At 49.9% G+C, this 23,670-nt stretch overlaps 1 protein-coding gene across 15 annotated transcripts in view; it reads right to left on the bottom strand.

The window, feature by feature from the left end:
* LOC144823590 (uncharacterized) overlaps positions 1–23,670 on the bottom strand; it is a 739,799-nt gene that overhangs the window by 45,945 nt on the left and 670,184 nt on the right. For 14 of the 15 annotated variants that reach the window (XM_078682228.1, XM_078682304.1, XM_078682311.1 and 11 more), the window contains one exon: positions 18,204–18,344. The exons of the other annotated variant lie outside the window; for it this stretch is intronic. In XM_078682228.1, coding sequence (XP_078538354.1) covers positions 18,204–18,344 — 141 coding nt within the window. The remainder of the gene's footprint in view (positions 1–18,203; positions 18,345–23,670) is intronic. 15 annotated transcript variants of the gene reach the window in all.

Raw genomic sequence — 23,670 nt, 5'->3', positions numbered from 1 at the left:
GCTCCATTGACTTCAACGCGAGAACCCGACACACTTTGGCACCTATGCACCCGCAGCCCGTGGGTGAGGTAACGAGAGCATTTCGGTGCTCAAGGGTAGTCTAACTGTCCTAGTGTCCAGTTCCACAGTCGTTTTAGTCCTACCTAGTCAGGATTGTCCGTACTTACCTTTTAACTTAAACTGTACTGTCCATAGACATTGTTACGCATCTTACGTGTGAGTTCACACTCTGCACACGCGTTCCGTGGGCCTCCTATTACTTACCTAGAGTTAGTGTAGCATGGTCCCATTAATCCTACAGCCTCTGGACAGCTCCATTCCTTTTATCGACTTTCACATTCCACTTACTTAGTATATGGTTTGTCGTGCTCCTAGGGCACCATTGTAATTTTGTGCAACTTGTCGTATTTTTCGTAAGAGATTGTCATGTGCTTAGCCCTCTGACCTCATAAAGAGTTCAGAGGTGTTGTTATTAATAAATAGACTGTTTATTTTCATAACAACCTGTGTGGTGTCCTTTCATCTGGTATTCAAGGGGTTGTATTGTGGTAAAACAGCTGGCTTCACACGCCAAAAGAGTTTAGCCTAAGACTGCTTTGTCCATGCTACCATTAGGATAGCTGGTCTATAAGGTTGACTTACAACCAATCACCATAAGGGTTGTTTGGACTGATACAAGGTGATCACTAGAACTAGTGAGCATCATATATCAGGCCAACTTCTCACATTGGTGTGCAGCGGTTGGGATTTGAGCTTGCTGTTGTTTTTACCACATATAATCTTGAAATATCATTTGAAAGATCACATAAGGTACTCTAGGTACATATAACAAGCTTAGAAATACTCTGAGTTCTACTGAACCAGCTGTTGTAGTAGAAAGGGCCTAGCACACCCTGACTACAACTTTTAGCAAGGGATCAGTAGGAAAACCCATAGTGTAGGTAGGTGCATCACTTACACCTCACTAGAAAGCATGTCTACCCATGGAGAGTCCTCAGAGACTCCCCTAGTGGTTAGTGACCCTCCACAGGCCCTTTCCAGATATGCAGCTCTCAGTTTCCAGGAGATGAGACAATTGTGTACCTCCAGGAAATTGAAACAGGGTTCTAACCCTACCACTCCTTTTCTGTTAGGTCTCTTAGAGACATAGGATGCCAGAAGGGCTGCCAACACAGACCCCTCTAATCCAGATAGGAGCATGCCCCCCTTAGAAGGTACTCTTGGTGATCCAGACCTCCCTGAAACAGACAATGTAGAAGAGGAGGAGGAAGAAGAAGAACCATCTGGGGATGAGGCAGACAAAGGTTCTGTGATAGTCAGCAGACTCACAAGGGCCAACTTAGACCTACATAGGGAAGGAACTGGGGGACCCCCAGTGCTGAACCTAAGCAGGCCTTACCCTGGAGTTAGAAGAGATAGGTCTCATTCTAGGGACTCCATTAGATCTGTGCACTCTCGTGCCTCTCATGCATCGGCTCAGAGGAGGATGAGTTCCCCTCAGAGGAGAGATTATGAGGCAAAGATGAAGGAAGCTAATCTGAGGATCCAAAGGGAAGAACTTGCCCTGGCCAAAGAGAAGCTTGCCTTTGCTAGGGAGCAACAGTTGAGTGGGGTAGTCCCCACTGTTGGCAGCAATATCCCTAGGGATAGAGACAGAAGTTTTGATAATAGACACCTGAGTAAAATAGTGCCCTCCTATAAGACAGGAGATGATATCCACAAGTGGATAACTGCTTTGGAGAGAGCCTGCAAAGTACAGCAGGTACCCCAGAGTCAGTGGGCAGCTATAGTGTGGCTCTCCTTTGAAGGTAAAGGTAGAGACAAGCTCCTCACTGTTAGAGATGAGGATGCTAATGATTACCAAGTCTTGAAAACTGCACTGATTGATGGGTTTGGCTTAACCACTGAACAGTACAGGTTGATGTTCAGGGATACCCAGAAAACTCAGGCTCAAGATTGGACTGACTTTGTTGATTGTGCCACTAAGGCTCTGGAGGGCTGGTTACTGGGAAGTAAAGTTACTGATTACACAGGATTATACAATCTAATTATGAGAGAGCAAATCTTAAGTAATTGTCAGAACCAGTTGTTGCATCAGCACTTGATTGACTCAGATCTGACCTCTCCCCAAGAATTGGGAAAGAAGGCAGACAGATGGGTCAGGACAAGGGTCAAGCAGCAGAACCAGAACCAGGGTGGTGGCCAGAAGAAAGCAGACCAGAAGGGTAATGAGAATAAGCAAAATGACCAGAAGTCTTCAACAGGGCCCCAACAACCTAAGGAGGGTGGCTCCCAAACTTCCCAAAAGAAGAAGAATGATGGTCCTAAGAAACCATGGTGCTAATACTGTAAAAGTAAGATTCACTGGTTTAGTGAGTGCACCAAGAAAGGCCAAACTCCTACCACTACTGTCCCGAAGACACCTGCACCCCCTAGTACAGTTAGTAGTGGTAGTGTACCTCCCAAGGCTATAGTTGGGTTAACCCTGGGAACTGAGGTGGGTTCTGACTTAGTCAGAATTCCTACTCAGGCAGTTCTTGTTTGTACTGGGGACATGGATATGACCCCTACTGTAAGTCCTAGTACTCTGGGCAAATACAGGCAAACGCCTTTAATTAATGGAAAAATGGCTCAGGCCTACATGGACACATGTGCCAGTGTCACCATGGTGACACCAACATTTGTGGACCCTGACCAGACCATTTATTTATTTATTTATTTTGTGTACTTGTTGAGCGCAGACCTGTCACCCAGAGGGCATCCTGGCGCTTTGAACTTCGGGACGATTGCACTTCTCACTGCTCAGACAATATTCGGAAAGAGATGCGTTTTCAACGCTTTCCTAAACGGCAGGTAGTCATTGTGGCTTCTCAGAGAAAGAGGCAGGGAGTTCCAAAGTTTGGCCGCTGCAACACTAAATGAGCGGCCACCCATCCTAACTCTCTGAAACCTCGGGACCACCAGCAGTTGTGCCGAAGAGGAACGAAGGGGCCGTGAGGCAGAGTACCAGGCAAACATATTCCGCAGTGGTATTGGGCCCTGTTGGTGTACTGCCTTAAACACCAGGCACGCGGCTTTATACAACACACGCAGATATACCGGAAGCCAGTGTAAGTCTCTTAGAGCGAGAGTGGAAGAGCTGGACCTAGGACTAGGGATTGGTTCAGATTACCTAGTGACCAATGCTAGCAATGTCACTACCAATCACAGTATGGCAGTTGTTAATTTCTCCTGGGGAGGGGTAACTGGCCTCAAAAGGGTTGTAGTTAGTTCAGACCTCCCAGTAGATTGTCTTTTGGGCAATGATTTGGAATCCTCACTGTGGTCAGATGTGGAGTACAGGACTCATGTAGAAATGCTAGGTCTCTCCTCACATGTCCTTGCTGTGACTAGGTCACAGGCCAAGAAATGCCCAGCTGAACAAGTGCTGGAGCCTGGAAGAATGGACCAGACACTACCCAAGAGAAGGAATGGTAGGGTTAAGGCAGAGCCTTCCCCCCTGCCTCAGGTTGAGGATCAGCCCTCTCAGGAGGCTGACCGAGAGACCCCAGAAGGAACTGTCCTAGAAGAGCTTGAACCTGATCAGGTTGAGTTTCGTGGGACAGGGGGACCTTCCAGGGAAGACTTGAGGCAGGCCCAATTAGACTGTTCCTCTCTTGAACCCTCAGACAGCAGGCTGCTGCTGAGGCTGCAGGGAATGCTACAGGTGCCCATAAGGTATATTGGGAAGATGGACTCCTATACTCTGAGGCAAGAGACCCCAAGCCTGGTGCTACCAGGAGGCTGGTCATCCCCTTGTCTCTTAGAGGTTTCCTTCTCACCTTAGCCCATGAGATTCCCCTTGCAGGTCACTTAGGCCAGAACAAGACTTGGGACAGGCTTGCCCCACACTTTCACTGGCCTCATATGTCTGAAGACACTAAAGAGTTTTGTCGCTCATGTATCACCTGCCAAGCCAGTGGCAAATCAGGTGGCACAACAAAGGCCCCCCTCATACCACTACCTGTGGTGGGGGTACCCTTTTAAAGAGTGGGGATAGACATTGTTGGACCAATGGACCCCCCAACAGCATCTGGGCACAGATTTATACAGGTGGTAGTGGATCATGCCTCCAGGTATCCAGAAGCTATTCCCCTTAGGACCACTACAGCTCATGTTGTGGCCAGGGCCCTACTTGGAGTTTTCTCCAGAGTGGGGTTTCCTAAGGAGGTTGTCTCTGACAGAGGTGCAAACTTCATGTCAGGATACTTGACTGCAATGTGGAAGGAGTGTGGTGTCAATTATAAATTCACCACACCCTATCACCCACAGTGCAATGGGCTTGCTGAGAGATTCAACAAGACCCTCAAAGGGATGATAAAAGGGTTACCTGAAAAGCTTAGGCGAAGATGGGACATCCTTTTACCCTGCCTCCTGTTTGCTTACAGAGAGGTCCCACAGAAGGGGGTTGGTTAAAGCCCTTTTAAGCTTCTGTTTGGGCATCCTGTAAGAGGACCCCTATGTCTTGTGAAGGAAGGATGGGAGTTACCTCTCAAAAAGCCTAAGCTTGACATAGTAGACTATGTACTTGGTCTCCGCTTCAGGATGGCAGAGTACATGGAGAAGGCATCTAAAAACCTTGAGGCCAGCCAAGAACTTCAAAAAGCTTGGCATGACCAAAAGGCTGTCCTAACTGTTTACCATGCAGGATAGAAGGTGTGGGTGTTGGAGCCAGTGGCCCCAGCAGCTCTCCAAGACAAGTGGTCTGGACTCTGTACCATCATTGAGCAAAAGGGAGAAATCACCTACTTGGTGGACATGGGAACTCCCAGGAGCCCCCACAGGGTGCTTCATGTGAATAGGCTCAAGGCATTTGTCAACAGGGAGGACATGGGCTTGCTCATGGCCACAGATGAGGGGCAGGAGGAAGAGAGTGACCCTCTCCCAGACCTGCTCACTCAGAACCCTGATGATGGGTCAGTAGATGGTGTAGTCTTTTCTGACAGCCTCTCTGAACATCAACAAGAGGATTGTAAACAGGTTCTTCAATCCTTTAGACAAATGTTCTCACTGACCCCCAGTCAGACAAACTGGTGCACCCATGAGGTGGACACTGGTGACAGTCTGCCTGTCAAGAGTAAAATCAACAGGCAACCTGACCACGTCAGGGACTGCATAAAGAAAGAAGTCCAAAAGATGTTGGAATTTGGAGTCATTGAACCCTCAGAGAGCCCTTGGGCTAGTCCTGTAGTTCTAGTGCCTAAACCTCACACCCAGGATGGTAAGAGAGAGATGAGGTTTTGTGTAGACTACAGGGGTCTCAATGCTGTCACTAAGACAGATGCCCATCCAATACCTAGGGCAGATGAACTGATAGACAAGTTGGCTTCTGCAACTTTCTTAAGTACATTTGACCGAACAGCTGGTTATTGGCAGATCAGGTTAGCTGAGGATGCCAAGGCCAAAACAGCATTTTCTACCCCAGGAGGTCATTACCAATTTGTGGTGATGCCCTTTGGTTTGAAAAATGCACCTGGCACTTTTCAAAGGTTGGTGAACCAAGTTCTCACTGGGTTGGATGACTTCTGTGCAGCATATCTAGATGATATTGCTGTCTTTAGCTCCACCTGGGAGGATCACCTGATCCACCTGAGGAAAGTGTTGGAGGCCCTGCAAAAGGCAGGCCTCACTATCAAGGCCACTAAGTGCCAGATAGGGCAGAGTCAGGTTGTGTACCTGGGCCACCTTGTGGGTGGAGGCCAGGTTCAACCCTTGGAGAGCAAGATACAGGCCACAAAGGACTGGGCTCCTCCAACCACCCAGACACAGGTCAGAGCTTTCTTGGGCCTGTCTGGTTACTATAGGAAGTTTGTAAAACATTATGGGTCCATTGTGACACCACTTAATGACTTGACAAGCAAGAAAATGCCAAAGAAAGTTCAGTGGACAGTTAGCTGTCAGAAGGCATTTGATGACCTAAAGCAGGCCATGTGTACTGCACCTATTCTCAAGAGTCCTGACTACTCCAAAACCTTCATTGTCCAAACAGATGCATCTGAGTTGGGTGTGGGAGCTGTTCTATCTCAACTGAATATTGATGGTCATGACCAGCCCATTGCTTTTATAAGCAAAAGGCTGACTCCTAGAGAGAAACGTTGGTCAGCTATTGAGAGGGAGGCCTTTGCTGTGGTTTGGGCCCTGAAGAAGTTGAGGCCATACTTGTTTGGAACTCACTTCAAGATTCAGACCGACTATAAGCCCCTCTTATGGCTAAATCAGATGAAGGGTGAAACCCCCAAACTTCTTAGGTGGTCCATTTCCCTACAGGGGATGGACTTTACAGTGGAGCACAGACCAGGGACTGACCATGGCAATGCAGATGGTCTCTCCAGGTATTTCCACTTAGAACAGGAAGACTCACCTGGTCAAGGTTAGTTTAATGTCCCTAAGTTTTTTTTTGGGGGGGGGGGGTATGTAGGAGAGTGGGGTCTGCAATCCTATAGTCACCCCAGATTTTTGCTTTTTGCTTAACTGGTTTACGACTTTCCCTGGCTGTGGGCCTGCTAATCAGATCCAAAGCCTAGCTGTTCTCTCTCTAAATTGACAACCATGTACTTTAGGTGCATTCACCAATTGGTACTGGGCCACCTTATCAGTCCCTGTACAGTATACCTTAGGTATCCAGGGCATAGGTGTACCCAGGGCCTACCAGGGGCTGAAGCATGTATTATGCCACCCCTGGCTGGCCATCTAAAACTGACACAACAGGCTGCACGACAGCTGGGGCAAGGTGGTGTAAACACCCTTTGCTGTAGATATAGTATACCTATATCTAACCCTAAAATGGACACATATCCTCCTATCAGTCACTCCTATGGCAGGCCTTATCAATCCTGAAGGCAGAGTGCTTGGAATTATGTGAGATGGTGCTCTAGCATGAGCTGAGCCTGTCTACAGCTTTCGGAACCAAGGGGTATATTATCAAGGGGTTTATCTCCGCTTTTTTGGCTTTAAAAGCCAAGAAAGCGGAGATAAAATTATCTCCCTATTACCAAGCTGTCGCTAACACCAGTTAGTGACAGCTAATAGGAGATAGCGACCATCTTGGGCCCCGCTTTGCATGTCAGTGATATTTATCACTAATGACATGCAAAGTGGGCGTGCCAAGATGTTAGCGACTGGAAACAGTCGCTAACATCGCTATCTCCTATTACCAACTTTTGGAGATATTCGCGCTAAGCGCGAATATCTCCAAAAGCTAACACCTGCCCTGAGCAGTTCTTCACCATGTTATCCAATGGGAGGTGGATAACATGGCTAAGAGCATTTGCTCGATAATGCATGAATATCGCTGACTTTTCAGCGATATTCATGCATTGCGGCCGTTTTTTATCGCATTTGCGATAAACCTTGAATAGCAAGGTTTATCTGCGATAAAAATCGCCGATGTGCGGCGATAATTTTTGTCTCTAAACAAGTTAGAGACAAAAATTATCGCTAGTTGTTGGTAATATACCCCCAAGTCCTTTAGCTGTTTCCATGATAACGCTATACCATATACTCTTAAGTGCATTATCAACCTCGCGGTTAAATGCTAACTCTGGTATAACATTATCAAAGCATGTCGAGTATGGTGTCATACGAATTGGAATAGTACCCCCTCGCCAATTCTGGCGACGGGGTTAGCATTCCACCCTTCTAGAGGGACATGACATGTATGTAACTGCGAACCCCGGTTAAAGTTAACTCAAGCCTTGGCATCACAAACTGGATGCTGCCACCACAGACACAAGTCTGACCTCCTGCTGCTGGGAGTCCTTCCAGCGAGGATGGCTTGGACAAAGGGTTTCCTGCCTTGGGAGGTGCTAGCACCACCCCAGACAGGATTTTGTGTATTGGGGAGGATAGGCCTGAAAGGAATGAGACATGCCTGGGGCACACAAGGTGTCCTGTGCATACACTGGTTCAAACCAGTTGCTGGGGCATCCCTGCCCCAGCTCTGGCGCGAAACCGGACAAAGGATAGGGGGTGTAACCACCCCCCTTCCTGGTCCCACCCAGGGGAGGGACCTAGTCAGTAGTGCAGCCCCCTTTAGCAGGATAAAGGTAGGAGCTGGTCCCATTCCAAATTAGATTATCCTGAACAATTCTACAAGAAGAAACTGCAGGCACCATCAAGCGTCCAGCGGCTTCACTTTGTCGTCTTCCCTCGAGGATCCAGACTTCAGAGCCCGACGAGACCCGGATTCCCAGACCTCTCCGACCTCAACTCACATCTGCAGCAAAGCTGAGACCCGTGGGTGCGACGAGACACGTGGGACCGGCCATCTTGAACGAACCTGCACTTCGCTTCCAGCACGACTCCCAAGGTAAACTCGACCAAGTGCTTTGGGGACTGAGAAGCCCCAGCCCCGAGCAGCCCCTGCACCGAAGATCAGCCCTCCAGCATCCACGAGATCTGCGTGGGGCCCTTCTGCTTGTCTGCTGCTCGACGCGTTGTCTGGTCACTTGCCGGCTGGCTAGTAGCCTCCTAGACGACGAACCTTTGAATCTTTGCTGCTGGTCTGGTTGCTCCAGACTGGTCCTTGCTCCCTTCCAAAAGAGGGGCACCCCGGACTCTCCTAGTCCGCACCAGACGTCTTTTCTCTTCACCGCGTGGGTTGCATTTGCCAAGGCCTGTTGACTCCAATTCCGGATCCGACACCACCGACAGCGAGAGCCTGCGTTTGACAGCTCGTTCCTCCATCCTGGTCGTTGAAGACACCTCCTGGTCCACGTGGCTGCAGAGTCAAGCGTCCACTCTTCACCTGATCGCGACAACAGCACCTGGTTCCTTCCTGGTTCCACGCCGGTCACTGGCTAGTGACTGTGAACACTGTCCCCTCTGCTTTCAGGTCCTCTTCTTCACCGATCCACCCTTGGATCGCACCGGACATCTTCCTCCTGGTCGCCTGCAGCATCTTTTTCTTTCAGGCTCCATTAACTTCAACGCGAGAACCCGACACACTTTGGCACCTAAACACCAGCAGCCCGTGGGTGAGGTAACGAGAGCATTTTGGTGCTCAAGGGTAGTCTAACTGTCCTAGTGTCCAGTTCCACAGTCGTTTTAGTCCTACCTAGTCAGGATTGTCCGTACTTACCTTTTAACTTAAACTGTACTGTCCATAGACGTTGTTACGCATCTCGCGTGTGAGTTCACACTCTGCACAAGCGTTCCGTGGGCCTCCTATTACTTACCTAGAGTTAGTGTAGCGTGGTCCCATCGATCCTACAGCCTCTGGACAGCTCCATTCCTTTTATCGACTTTCACATTCCACTTACTTAGTATATGGTTTGTCGTGCCCCTAGGGCACCATTGTAATTTTGTGCAACTTGTCGTATTTTTCGTAAGAGATTGTCATGTGCTTAGCCCTCTGACCTCATAAAGAGTTGAGAGGTGTTGTTATTAATAAATAGACTGTTTATTTTCATAACAACCTGTGTGGTGTCCTTTCATCTGGTATTCAAGGGGTTATATTGTGGTAAAACAGCTGGCTTCACATGCCAAAAGAGTTTAGCCTAAGACTGCTTTGTCCATGCTACCATTAGGATAGTGGTCTATAAGGTTGACTTACAACCAATCACCATAAGGGTTGTTTGGACTGATACAAGGTGATCACTAGAACTAGTGAGCATCATATATCAGGCCAACTTCTCACAGCCCTCTCCAGAGCAGTTATCCACTTGTGGATATCATCTCCTGTCTTTTAGGAGGGCACTATTTTACTCGGGTTTCTAGTATCAAAACCCCTTTGTTTATCCCTAGGGATATTGCTGCCACCAGTGGGGACTACCCCACTCAATTGTTGCTCTCTGGCAAAGGTAAGTTTCTCTTTGGCAAGGGCAAGTTCTTCCCTTTCAATCCTTAGATTCACTTCCCTCATCTTTGCTTCATGCTCTCTTCTCTGAGGGGATGTCATCCCTCTCTGAGAAGATGCCTGAGAGACATGGATGTGAATAGATCTGTTAGAGCCTCTGGAGTGAGATCTAACTCGTCTATACCCAAGGTTAGGCCTGCTTGAGGATGGTTTTGGGGCTCCCCCAGTACCACCTTCATGTAGGCTTAAGTTGGCCCTGGTGAGTCTGCTGACTACTACTGGACCTTTGTCTGCCTCATCCCCAGAGGACTCTTCCTCTTCCTCCTCAGCTACATTCTCTGTTTCAGGGAGGTTAGAGTCTGGATCACCAGGTGTACCTTCTAAGGGGGGCATGCTCCCATCTGGATTAGAGGAGCCTGTGTTAGAAGCCCTTCTAGCATCATATGTCTCTAAGAGACCTAACAGAAAAGGAGTGGTAGGGTTAGAACCCTGTTTCAATTTCCTGGAGGTACACAATTGTCTCATCTCCTGGAAACTGAGAGCTGCATATCTGGAAAGGACCTGTGGAGGGTCACTAACCACTAGGGGAGTCTCTGAAGTCTCTCCATGGGTAGACATGCTTTCTAGTGAGGTGTAAGTGATGCACCTACCTACACTATGGGTTTTCCTACTGATCCCTTGCTAAGAGTTGTAGTCAGGGTGTGCTAGGCCCTTTCTACTACAACAGCTGGCACAGTAGAACTCAGAGTATTTCCAAGCTTGTTATATGTACCTATGGTACCTTATGTGATCTTTCAAAAGATATTTCAAGATTATATTTGGTAAAAACAACAGCACGCTCAAATCCCAACCGCTGCACACCAATGTGAGAAGTTGGCCTGATATATGATGCTCACTAGTTCTAGTGATCACCTTGTATCAGTCCAAACAACCCTCATGGTGATTGGTTGTAAGTCAACCTTATAGACCAGCTATCCTAATGGTAGCATGGACAAAGCACCCTTAGGCTAAACTCTTTTGGCATGGGAAGCCAGCTGTTTTACCACAATATAGCCCCTTGAATACCAGATGAAAGGACACCACACAGGTTGTTATGAAAATAAACAATATATTTATTAATAACAAACACCTCTGAACTCTTTATGAGATCAGAGGGCTAAGCACATGACAATCTCTTAGGGAAAATACGATAAGTTGCACAGAATTACAATGGTGCCCTAGGGGCACGGCAAACCATATACTAAGTAAATGGTATAAGGAAATCGATAGAAGGAATGGAGCTGTCCAGAAGCTGTAGGATCGTTGGGACCACGCTACCCTAACTTTAGGTAAGTAATAGGAGGCCCACGGAACGCGTGTGCAGAATGTGAACTCACACGCGAGATGCGTAACAACGTCTATGGACAGTACAGTTCAAGAAAAAGGTGAGTACAGACAATCCTGACTAAAACGACTGTGAATCTGGACACTAGGAGAGTCAAGCTACCCTTGAGCAACGAAATGCTCTTGTTACCTCACCCACGGGCTGCGGGTGCATAGGTGCGAAGTCGTGCCGGGTTTCTGCGTTGAAGTCTATGGAGCCTGAAAGAAAAGATGCTGCAGGCGACCAGGAGGAAGATGTCCGGTGTGATCAAAGGGTGGATCGGAGATGCTGAAGACCTGAAAGCAGAGGGGACAATGTTCAAAGTCACTAGCCAGTGACTGGAGTGGAACCAGGAAGGAACCAGATGTCGTCGTCGCGATCAGGTAAAGAGTGGACGCTTGTCTCTGCAGCCACGTGAACCAGGAGGTGTCTTCGTTGACCAGTATGGAGGCACGAGCTGTCCCACGCAGGCTCTCGCTGTCGGCGGTGTCGGATCCGGATTTGGAGTCAACAGGCCTTGGCAAAGGCAACCCACGCGGTGAGTGGAAACGGCGTCTGGAGTGAACCAGGAGGGTCCAGGGTGCTCCTCTTTTGGAAAGGAGCAAGGGCCAGTCTGGAGCAACGAGACCAGCAGTGTAGTTTTTCAAAGTTCGTCGTCTAGGAGGTCACTAGCCAGCTGGCAAGTGACCAGACAACGCGTCAAGCAGCAAACAAGCAGAAGGGCCCCACGCAGATCTCGTGGAGGCTGGAGGGCTGATCTTCGGTGCAGGAGCTGCTCGGGGCTGGGGCTTCCCAATCCCCAAAGCACTTGGTCGAGTTTACCTCAGAAGTCGTGCTGGAAGCGAAGTGCAGTTTCTCCAAGATGGCCGGTCCCACGTGTCTCGTCGCACCCACGGATCTCAATTGTGCTGCAGATGTGAGTTGAGGTCTGGGAATCCGGGTCTTGTCGGGCTCTGACGTCTGGATCCTCGAGGGAAGACGACAAAGTGAAGCCGTTGGACGCTTGATGGTGCCTGCAGTTGCAGGGTGGACACTCCTTGCCCACAAGGGAGATTTCTTCAGTCTTCTGTTGTAGAAAGTCAAACTCCAGAGTTTCAGTTCAGGATTAATCTAACTTGGAATGGGACCAGCTCCTACCTTTATCCTGCTAAAGGGGGCTGTACTGCAACTAGGTCCCTCCTATGGGTGGGGCCAGGAAGGGGGGTGGTTACACCCCCTATCCTTTGTCCGGTTTCGCGCCAGAGCTGGGGCAGGGATGCCCCAGCAACTGATTTGAACCGGTGTATGCACAGGACACCTTATGTGCCCCAGGCATGTCTCATTCCTTTCAGGCCTGTCCTACCCAATACACAAAATCCTGTCTGGGGCGGTGCTAGCACCTCCCAAGGCAGGAAACCCTTTGTCCAAGCCTCCCTCGCTGGAAGGACTGCCAGCAGCAGGAGGTCAGACTTGTGTCTGTGGTGGCAGCATCCATTTTGTGATGCCAAGGCTCGAGTTAACTTTAACCGGGGTTCACAGTTACATACATGTTGTGTCCCTCTAGAAGGGTGGAATGCTACCCCCGTCGCCAGAATAAGCGAGGGGGTAGTATTCCAATTCGTATGACACATTACTCGACATGTTTTGATAATGTTATACCAGAGTTAGCATTCAACCGCGAGGATTATAACGCACTTAAGAGTATATGGTATAGCGTTATCATGGAACAGCTATTAGGACTTGGTTCCGCAAGCTGCAGACGGGCTCAGCTCATGCCAGAGCACCATCTCACATAATTTCCAAGCACTCTGCCTTCAGGATTGATAAGGCCTGCCATAGGAGTGACTGATAGGAATATATGTGCCCATTTTGGGGTTAGATATAGGTAACTATATCTACAGCAAAGGGTGAGTACACCACCTTGCCCCAGCTGTCTTACCAGCCAGTTGTGTCTGTTTAGATGGCCAGCCAGGGGTGGCATAATCCATGCTTCAGCCCCTGGTAGGCCCTGGGTACACCTATGCCCTGGGTACCTAAGGTACACTGTACAGGGACTGATAAGGTGGCCCAGTACCAATTGGTAAATGCACCTAAAGTACATGGATGTCAATTTAGAGAGAGAACAGCTAGGCTGTGGGTCTGATTAGCAGGCCCACAGCCAGGGAAAGTCGTAAACCAGTGAAGCAAAAAGCAAAAATCTGGGGTGACCATAGGATTGCAGACCCCACTCTCCTACAATTCGCAACTCAGTCGGAGGCATAGGGAAACGTGTGGGCCACCCGGACCCGTATCCGGGCAGAATCAAGCGGTGGCCAAGCACTTCTCTCGTACATCCGGCCCCTCCCCGAGGCACACCTTGAAGCCTGCATCTCACTAGAGTCTACGGAAGGTAACACACCAGAGCCTAAAAGAATCCCTGGACCTGGACCCCATCCCACCCACAACCCCAACCCACCCACATCATCCCCCCCCCAGAAAGGATACAACCAACACCCCCCTCCCCAACATGAAGGATACAAAAAACAGTCTTGTCCATCATCCACTAATGTAGATGCACAGTGAAGATCAATATTGGGGGAATGTGTCCGAATCCATCGCCTCCTCTCCCGCCGCCGACTCGTCTTGCGTCATCCCATCTCTTCTCCGCTATGTCAGAGAGTGTCGAGATCGGCGTTCAACCGCTGTCATGGCCCGCCAGTTCCGTCGCTACTGTCTCCACCGACGCTCGTTGACCCTCCTTGATCTCCACCGCGGGCGGACGTTTTGGCCTGCACCTCCTCCGTTGCTGTTGCCACTGTCCGGTGGTGTCCACCCCAGTCGCCCACCGGACAGGCGGTCCCTCCTCCTCCTTCAGCTCCTCGATGCCCAAAAGACGACATGCTTCCCGGAAGGACCACAGTTGGCAAACCTTATTGTCCAACTTAAACACCAAGCGAAAGGGGTGGCCCCAACTATATGAGATGTTGCGCCGTCTCAGCTCCGCAGTGACCGGTCTAAAGGACCTACGCTTTTCGAGGGTGATGGCCGCCAAATCCTGATATAAAGACGGCGAGTGAACTCCGAAGGAGATAGTTCCCATTTGTCGGGCCTTGCTAAGGATCTCTTCCTTGGTACCGAAATCCTGCACGCAGACTAAGATATCAGCCGGCAGGGCTGAAGCGGCCCTGGGCGGGCCCACCCGGTGTGCCCTATCCAGGCGGAGTGCGGAGTCCGCTGGCCTACCTAGAATGTGGTTAAATAGGCCTTGCGTAAAGTGGAAAAGATCCTCTGTGTCGGGAGTCTGCTTCACCCCCCCGGATCCTGATGTTATGCCGCCGGGAGCGGTTCTCTAAATCCTCAACGTGGGATTGAAGGTCCACCTGCTGGTCATGTATACGGATGATTTCCTGCTGCAGAGCCTCTATTTCAATGTCGCGCCCCTCGCCTTTGGTCTCCAAATCAGCCACCCTTTCTCCTATGGGGTCCGTGTCGCGGCGGACCTCCCTAATCTCTTCCTGTAATTCCCTCTTCAGAGCGTGAATGTCCTCCCGCAGACCACCGAAGAGGGATTCAAGAAAAGCCTTGGTGATGGGCTCCTCGGTATTCGCCGTTCCAGAGGTAGAGGAGCCAGTGGCCATCTTGTCTGCACCAGCCCGCTGACCCGTCGTGGTGGGGTCAGCCCGCTTCCCCGTCGTGTTAGGGGTGAACAGGTCCTTAATGGTCCTATCTTTCCGGCCTCTTACAGAGGACATATCTCACGGGGCTCGTAGCCGGGCCGCAACTGGTGCTATGCTGCGATGCGGGCCTGGGTTCCAAGCACGTGGGGGGGCCCGATTCACAACCAGAAAGCGTGGGGCTGCCGACTGCACAAAGAACCCCTTTGTGGGGTCCACTGATGTTCCTCCAATCACCACACTGGCGGCAGGAAGGCGTCCACCCCACCTTCACTCGCACAACAGAGCCCTTACCGCGTCTTTAGGCCACGCGTCGCCGTCCACCGATCGTCGCTCCAGCCACCAGTCCTGATGTAGGCCGTACCTTCCCGGGGAACGCACCACTGCCGGCCTCTGCTCGCTATGCCGGGGACCAAACACGTTCCCTCAAGGCGCCTCACGAAGGACAACCATTCGCTCAGTTATGCGCCCAATGTGTTGTCCAAAATGGCGGCCGCCAACGCGCAGTAACTGTGGCCGCCCCGCGCCCACCAACCAGGCCCCGGCGCCCGTGACCGACCTCCCCGCCCAACTCTAGGTGGGTTTCCTGTCCAGTCGAGACCCCCAATGTCCAGCGGTCAGGGGTAGTATAGCGCCGCAGCGCCTCGTCGGCTCACCAATCCACGTGGCCGCTCAGGCGGTCACCGGGCAATCCCCTCGTCCACACTCCGCTCCCCACCTCAGGCCGGGGTCTTCTGGAGTCGATATCTGGTCAGCAGGCAGTCGGCGCTCTGCAGGCGGGCCCCCGCACAAGGCCGCACCGCTTCCGTCCCCTGCCAGCCCCAGCAGTGGTCACCTCGGCTGCGGCCGATCTCAATTGGCGGCGGTAGGTCCGCAGTACCCCACGGGCGACACCACCCCGGGGGCCTCACGCAAAAACTGCGTGGGCCGGACCCACCACCTACGCACTGGCTCTCGCGTAGCAGAGCCCCGTTCGAGGTGCTCTCAGGCCGAGCACGCTCCGCCGTCACCCTCGGCCACGCCTCCTCGTCTCCTCTCTCCGCTAGGCCAGACCAGGCCGCTCCCGGGTCGAACCTCTCTCCGCAGCTCAAGGACGCCCCGCAAAGTTTCTCATCTGGACCAAGGCCGTCAGGGCGGCAAATGCTCTCCGGGGGGGGCCCAAATACGGGGGATGAGGTGCTGTATAAAATGCTGTGCTAGCGGCCGGCAGCGGGAGCACCGAGAAGCATGTCCGCTCACACCGCCATCTTGGCCACGCCCCTCTGGAAAATCTTTAGATGTACCCATGCGTGCCAACAGGTCGTACCAGCATCTCAGAGGCCATGTTGTCCTCGTCAGACCTGAGCTGCACTGGCCTATAAAGGTGCCACCCATACACGTTCACAGTTACTTTTTCCGTGCCAAAAGACATTGATCCAGAGATACTCCTTGTCTCTCTTGAGGCCACTCTTTAGACTAAAGTTCTACAGTTTCAACGGGAAAATGTCACCACCCAAATCTACAGGGCTCACACCCCGTGGGAAAATCACAAACAGATGACTATGACACACCTTCACTTGATTTGTCTGTCATGCCTGGGATTGGATCACAACTCCAAGGCCTTCAGTGATTGCGCCTTGATGCAAACCAAGGCCACCCAGGACCAGGAAGCAAAGCTCTGTTGGGGAAACATCGCAAGACCCCACGTTGTGATTAGGTGAGGTCCAAAGGCAGGTCCCTGTCTAGCTCCTGAGGGTGTACCCGCTGCAGATCATCATCCTGTTCTGAGAGCACAACAAGCACTGGAGGGGCTCGGCCCCTTGTCACCACTCTCTATCCCCAGAGAAGGCGCTACGGTGTCAGTGTGTCTTCAGGTCATGCTCCTAAAGTCATTCCACTTCAGAACCAATTCGCCCCTTGTCCCATGGCAACTTGAATTTCTGTAGCCATTGGCGGTGACGCAGCAGATTGAGGAATTCCATGAGACCATGCTGCGGCTTATTAGCCTGTTACCAGCTCCCTCTAATGCACCTTTCTGGCATAAGGAGCTGGGAGGCCTACCAACTGGGCTTCTGCTGGTGGGTTCACATTGGCACCAGTGGGGCACTCTGGTTGTGTTTTGGGTTCCCATACCAATTTCAGTGCCGGATCCCTCTCGCATGCCACAACCCACGCAAGAAACACGATCCGCTGATGCCGGCTCCATAGATGACAGCCAACCTATAGGACTGTCTGATGCTGAGCCAGCTCCACGCTGACCTCGACTAAAGCTGCCCGCTACTTTAACTAAGTCAGAGCCATTTGGCCAGCCTCTTGACTCTGGCAAAGTGCCTTTGCCCTACAAAAGGCTTCATGTACTCCATTAATGACAATGGAAACATTAGCTTTTAAATCTTGTGCAATCATTTTCTGCTTGAACTTGAAAAGATTTAACACTGTAAACGTTATTTTGTATTGGTACCTCTACCCCACCAAAGTTAAACGGATCTTTCCTAGCTCTTCTGACATCTGCTGGTATGGATGCAGCCTTCTTGGGGATTTTCCCCATATATGGTGGGACTGCCCGACTGTCGCCCTTTTTGGGAGGAGATTCTAACTCATATTAAAGGAATGCTAGGTTACCCCATACTGACCTCTATCGAGGAAGTTCTTCTAGGTATCAGAGAGTCGGGGTAAAAGCATCAGACAAAAGCAGATAGCTTGATTTTAAGGGCATGTCTAGGAGTAGCCAAAACAACTGTAGCGGCAGCTTGGAAAAATAGAGAGACTCCGGCTGTGTCATTATGGCACTCAAGGCTCTGGAGACTACTCATGATGGAAAGATTAGCAGATATCTTCATAGATGATTATTAAAGTTTTGAGTATCGGTGGGGCCCGCTGGTTTCCTTTCTCTCGAGTGGCCTCCCATCAGCGGTATGCCCACCTTCGATAAGAGCACTTCACCGTTTCCAGCTTTAGGATGGTTTCTCACCCTTACCCAAACACTTTCAGATATACGTCTAATCCCTCTTGGCCCTGCAAGACTATCTTAGGGCATGAACCTCGGTTCTGATGCAAGACCGACTACTCTTTGCCACTCAGAAAGATTATTCACCACCACCAGGGATGAAGGGGTGGGGGTAGTGGGAGGGGTCTTGTTTACAACAACGTTATGGTGGTTTTCTTTCTTTTTGTTTAGGGTTGCTTTGGTAAAAGGGTCATGACTCGAAGACAGAGAGGGAGATGGAAGGGCATCACATAAATAGAAAATGAACACTGGTTAGATGTATTTGAAAGAACGATGTCCTATATTTGCTTCATGCTCTCATCACAATGTAATGTGTTGCTTTCAAGTCATGCTGAATCAATAAAGCTTTGAAATAAAAGTTATTTTGTACATTTGCTCCACCCTTACCTTGAAGTGTTTAGGAAACAGGCTGCTGGGAGAGGAAGATCGTGTATCCACATAGCCTGATTGTTTCTTGTCTTTAGAGGAATCTCTGCTTTTGTTCATTTCCTTCCAGGTATTATTCTGGTTCTCTTGTTCTTTGAGTGGCTACAGATTGGATAAAAGTGAGACAGTGATGTTTGGGTTGGTATCATTTGAAGTGCTGGATAGTTGCCACTGCTTTCATTGGACTATGACGCCTCCTATTAAAAGTATTCAAACTTTGCAGGTTATGGTGTCAACATGCGGTTTGCCAAATATTTAAATGTGTCATTGACCCAACAAACATCTCCCAAAGGGTCTGATTTAGAGGATAGTGGATGTCTGTCTGCTGCCCTCGTCATTCTGCTGCTCTGCTTAGGTAGTGGCTGAAGGCAGTGCTCCCTAGGATGAACTGTCACCGGCCTTACCAGTGAGAACAGCAATGTAATAACTCCAAACCACTGGAAATAATGGTGGACTGCCACCCAGTTTAGGGTGGAAGATGCACCGCCTCTTTCTTGAGTGCCTCTTGTGTGAACCATAGCAGTCTCAGATAGAAACCACCACAAAATGTGCATGTAGAGACTCTGATTCATTAGGAATATTTTAAATGAAGCTACTTGAAATGCACCCCCTCTTTGGCCCTCATTACAAGTGCCCTGGGAAGTGGGGTTTGCATGTAACCCTCAGGATAGCAAGGCAGAGCAGTCCAAGGCTTACTCAGGGAGATGGTGTGGGAAGAACATCATGATCAGACAATCAGTGTCTTTAATGGATGTACAAGGTATGCACTCTTCTGGATTGTAATGAAGCTGCCTCTGTATCTGGTACTGGATACAGTACTGGATTCAGTGTCACACTGTACCTTTAAGAAGTTAATCGTGGGTTCATGTTCAGTTCTGTCAGCAAGAGGCTGGTGGTGACTGGCTCTTGCTGCTGTGCACCTGCACGAGGGTCGTGCTGATATTGACCAGGCCCAGCTGACTCCACCTGTCTCTCCATTCCCCACTGATGTGCCTAGGCACTAGCCTTTAAGTCAGTAGAGGAGGTGTTGAGAGGGCACAGGTAGGCAGAGGCCGCATTCACTTGCACCAGGGGGATGTAGAATACATCTTGGTGAAAGGCCCTAAAAGCTCAACCCACCACTCAAACAAATGACAGTTTGTAAGGCCATTGCCATGCAACAACCTCCTATCTATTAGAGGTGTATATCTCAAGAAGGTAAAGAACTTCTAGGACTCTCAGTTCTCCAGTTCATATCCTGTGCTTTTCGAAATACAGGACCCAAACCCAATATTTTCTGGAGGTACCAAGTCCTTTTGAATCTCTGTTCCTAAATTTCGAATGTACCCAGAATAGCTTTGCCTTCGAAATGCAGTAGTTAAAAGCTGATGGGTTTCTCTAAATTCATGATGGACTCTACCTTCACGTGTGTTAAGCTGGTGGGATAGCCTTTCCTCCACTCGTCTTTGTCAGAGCGTTTAAGGGAAACGCAAGATCGGAATTCCTTCAATATAGATCCATGCCGGCTGCTCATTGCACCTGAAGCACATGCACTGTCTGCTTCCTTATTCAGTGACTGCAGAATGAAAGCAAGTAAAATACACTTATTTGCAAGACTGTACTTTTTTAACAGACATGCTTAATGGCCTAAATTCGGCAATAAACAACTAGGCTTATAAATATCTTACGTGTCGCTAAATTACTGGTTGGAAATAGCTTCATTACAACACTGAATTAACAGAGAAGCCAGGCTAAGTCAGTCATTTAATTATTTTAATCAGTATGATAAAGCAATCATAGCGTTAACGTCTAATTTAATGGCCCTTCTGGCCCGAGACCTCGACCTCGGCGAGGGCGGCATCTAAGTACTCCGACGATGTCATCACGACGCCGGCGACAGACGCGGAGCCGCAGGCGTCGCCTATCGACGCGCAGGGGTACTGCTACTCAAAACTTTCCAGATGCAGTCTGACGCCTGGGGATATTCTAAGGCACAGCTTTCCAAACTTTTCATGTTGGGGACACACTTTTTGGAGATGCATCATTTTGGGACACAGTAAGGCAGTGTAGTGAGCAAGCGTAGTATAGCGAGCCCGAACCACCTAAGATGGATTGTGGGGGGGGGGATTCTCACTCACTCTGTCTGTCTCCCTCTCTCTCTCTAACTGTCTCCCTCGGTCTGTATCAGTCTGTCTCCCTGTCTGTCTACCTCCTGCTGTCTCTCTCGGTCTCTCTCGCTCCCTCTGTCACCCTCCTCCCTCTGTCACCCTCCTCCCTCTGTCACCCTCCTCCCTATGTCACCCTCCTCCCTCTGTCACTCTGACTCTCCCTCTGTCACTCTGCCTACCTCTGTCACTCTGACTCCCTCTGTCACTCTGACTCCCTCTGTCTGACTAACTCCCTGTCACTCTGACTCCCTCTGTCACCCTCCCCCTCTGTCACCCTCCTCCTTCTGTCACTTTGACTCCCTCTGTCACTCTGACTCCCTCTGTCACCCTCCTCCTTCTGTCACTCTGACTCCCTCTGTCACTCTGACTCCCTCTGTCACCCTCCTCCCTCTGTCACTCTGACTCCCTCTGTCACTCTGACTCCCTTTGTCTGACTGACCCCCTCTGTCTGACTGACTCCCTCTGTCACCCTCCTCCCTCTGTCACCCTCCTCCCTCTGTCACCCTAACTCCCTCTGTCACCCTGACTCCCTCTGTCACTCTGACTCCCTCTGTCACTCTGACTCCCTCTGCCTGACTCCCTCTGTATCCGTCCCTCTGTATCTGTCTGTCTCCCTCCCTCCCGCTCTCTGTATCTGTCCCTCCCGCTCTCTGTAACCGTCCCACTGTATCCGTCTGTCTCCCTCCCTCCCGCTCTCTGTATCCGCCCCTCCCGCTCTCTGTATCCGCTCCTCTGTATCCGTACCTCTGTATCCGTCTGTCTCCCTCCCTCCCGCTCTCTATATCCATCCCTCTGTATCCGTCTGTCTCCCTCCCTCCCGCTCTCTGTATCCGTCCCTCCCGCTCTCTGTATCCGTCCCTCTGTATCCGTCCCTCAGTATCCGCCTGTCTCCCTCCCGCTCTCTGTATCCGTCCCTCTGTATCCGTCTGTCTCCCTCCCTCCCGCTCTCTGTATCCATCCCGCTGTATCTGTCTCTTTGTATCCGTCCTTCCCGCTCTCTGTATCCATCCCTCTGTATCCGTCCCTCTGTATCCGTCTGTCTCCCTCCCTCCCGCTCTCTGTACTCCTTCCCTCTGTATCCATCCCTCTGAATCCGTCCCTCTATCCGTCTGTCTCCCTCCCTCCCGCTCTCTGTATCCTTCCCTTTGTATCCGTCCCTCTGTATCAGTCCCTCTGTATCCGTCTGTCTCCCTCCCTCCCACTCTCTGTATCCTTCCCTCTGTATCCGTCCCTCTGTAACCCTCCCTCACGCTCTCTGTATCCTTCCCTCTGTATCCTTCCCTCTATCTTCCTCTGTCTCCCTCCCTCCCGCTATCTCCCTCTGTCTCCCTCCCTCTGCCTGTCACCCTCTGTCACCTCAACCCAGCTTGCTGGGCACACACACTGCCACACAGAGTACTTTGCAGGTTTTTGAAAGACCATTTACTTGTTAATGGGGCTTTGTTGGGAATTGCCTGGCCCCCATAGTGCAGAGTGTCTCAGGAGTCCGCGCTGCTGCTGCGGACTCCGAGACACTTTCAAAGGAATTCCTCCTAATTAGCAGCAGTTATGTGCTAAGTGCCCTTAATACTGGTGTCATCCTGCGACACACCCACCATTTGCAGGCGACACAGTACTGTGTCGGGACACACAGTTTGGAAAGCTATGTTCTAAGGTAAGGAATCTAACACTAACCTGTTTCTTTCAGATATTGTAATTACTGCCTACAGTCACTAAATTTACATCAATGCTTCTCAAAGGTGTTGCACCCTTTTCTAGTGGCATGCTTGGATCACATATGTCCTTACTTTTTAATGTGCCACTATAATATTTAGTGGCCAATGACTCATCTGACGGACTCTAGTGGATTTAGCCAATGCAATGTGCTGATACGTGGAGTGTTGCAAAGGATAAGTTGGCCTTATTAGCTAAGGATGTAGTAAGCATATTTAGGGCAGACAAATGACCAGCCTTTCAGCATAAAACTCTGGCTGATTCCTAGTTAGCGATGGGTGCATTTTTGTAGTTCTCGCACTTATTTCAGCCATAAACCAGGACATTGAAAGGGGCCATTGTATCCCGGGTATTACGAGGCGGGTCCAAAAAAATCATGACAAAATGCGCAGCGATCCTAAGGCGATGTGCCTAGTGCGTGCTCCAGAATAAAACCCCATGCAATCTCATGCTTGGAATGTCTCAGCATGTGCCTGAACTCCTAGGGGATCCTGTCGCCCACAAATCTTCTCATGATCTGCTGCAGAACATAAGACCAAAGAAATATCGAAGGACTCACATGACACCCTTAAAGCAGGCTGCACCTGCATCTGCAGACAGTGCTGGGTGAATAGCCAGACATTCTGGGTGCAGGAAAGAATACAGAAATGACATCTATGTGGTGCAGACCACAATTTAAGCTATCTTTTTCCAAAACACTAGAGTCTTCATCCTGCCACACATCCCATGGTCAAAGAAAACTGGTCTTGCATCCTACATCTCAATGTGATGAGGGATGACCAGGGACATTGGAAGCCACTGAATTCTCAGCTGAACATGGCACTGGAGACTCATCGCCCTGGGCCTCAAACGCCAAAGGAATCAGTTACCATCCTCAATGCAGACGTTGAAAAGCTACAGTTTCAATGGAAGGTTAGGCTTGTCTTCCAGAGAAGCACCTCAGTAGTTAAATTTTGATCTTTCGCTTATCACAATGAAGTCCTTGTACATCTGCCGAACTCTTAATCAGGCTCAAAGTCGCTGCAGGGATGGTCACTCAAATGTCTGCACATGGGGACACAGTACAGCCAACAAGGTTCAAGAAAAAATAGCTCTGTCGTACCAAGTATTTTATCTTAATCTTCATTTGAAACCACCCTCTGTGTCAAGTAATGACTATGGATTCAGCCCAGTTTTGAGGTAAGAAAGGTAGTTGGTGGTCTTTTATTGAAACAATGAAATACACTATCACAATGCATCACTTGAGGTCACAGAAAGTGAATCCGTAACTTATTTATCCCTTTAAATCCCTTATGCAAGGCTCACTACCCACAAAGTATACAGAGAAGCACAATTAAGTATGTGGTAGAGTGGAGAAGATTAGTGAAAGGAGATGAGGCCAAAAGCTACGCCTTCTTTGTGTGGTAAACTTTATGGCTCTGCGTTATGCTCTTTATTATATGCATCTCAGTAGGTCCATATGTCCATGAAGTCTGCTATTTACTGTAGACCCTATTCAGAGGATTACAACAGTCATTAGTGAATGCTCATTGTTACTCAGGCAAAGTGGGCACCAACAAATTCTCATT

This window comes from Lissotriton helveticus, chromosome 1_1, assembly GCF_964261635.1.
Source record: "Lissotriton helveticus chromosome 1_1, aLisHel1.1, whole genome shotgun sequence".
Taxonomy (NCBI): domain Eukaryota; kingdom Metazoa; phylum Chordata; class Amphibia; order Caudata; family Salamandridae; genus Lissotriton; species Lissotriton helveticus.
This window is presented reverse-complemented; position numbering and strand designations above follow the sequence as displayed.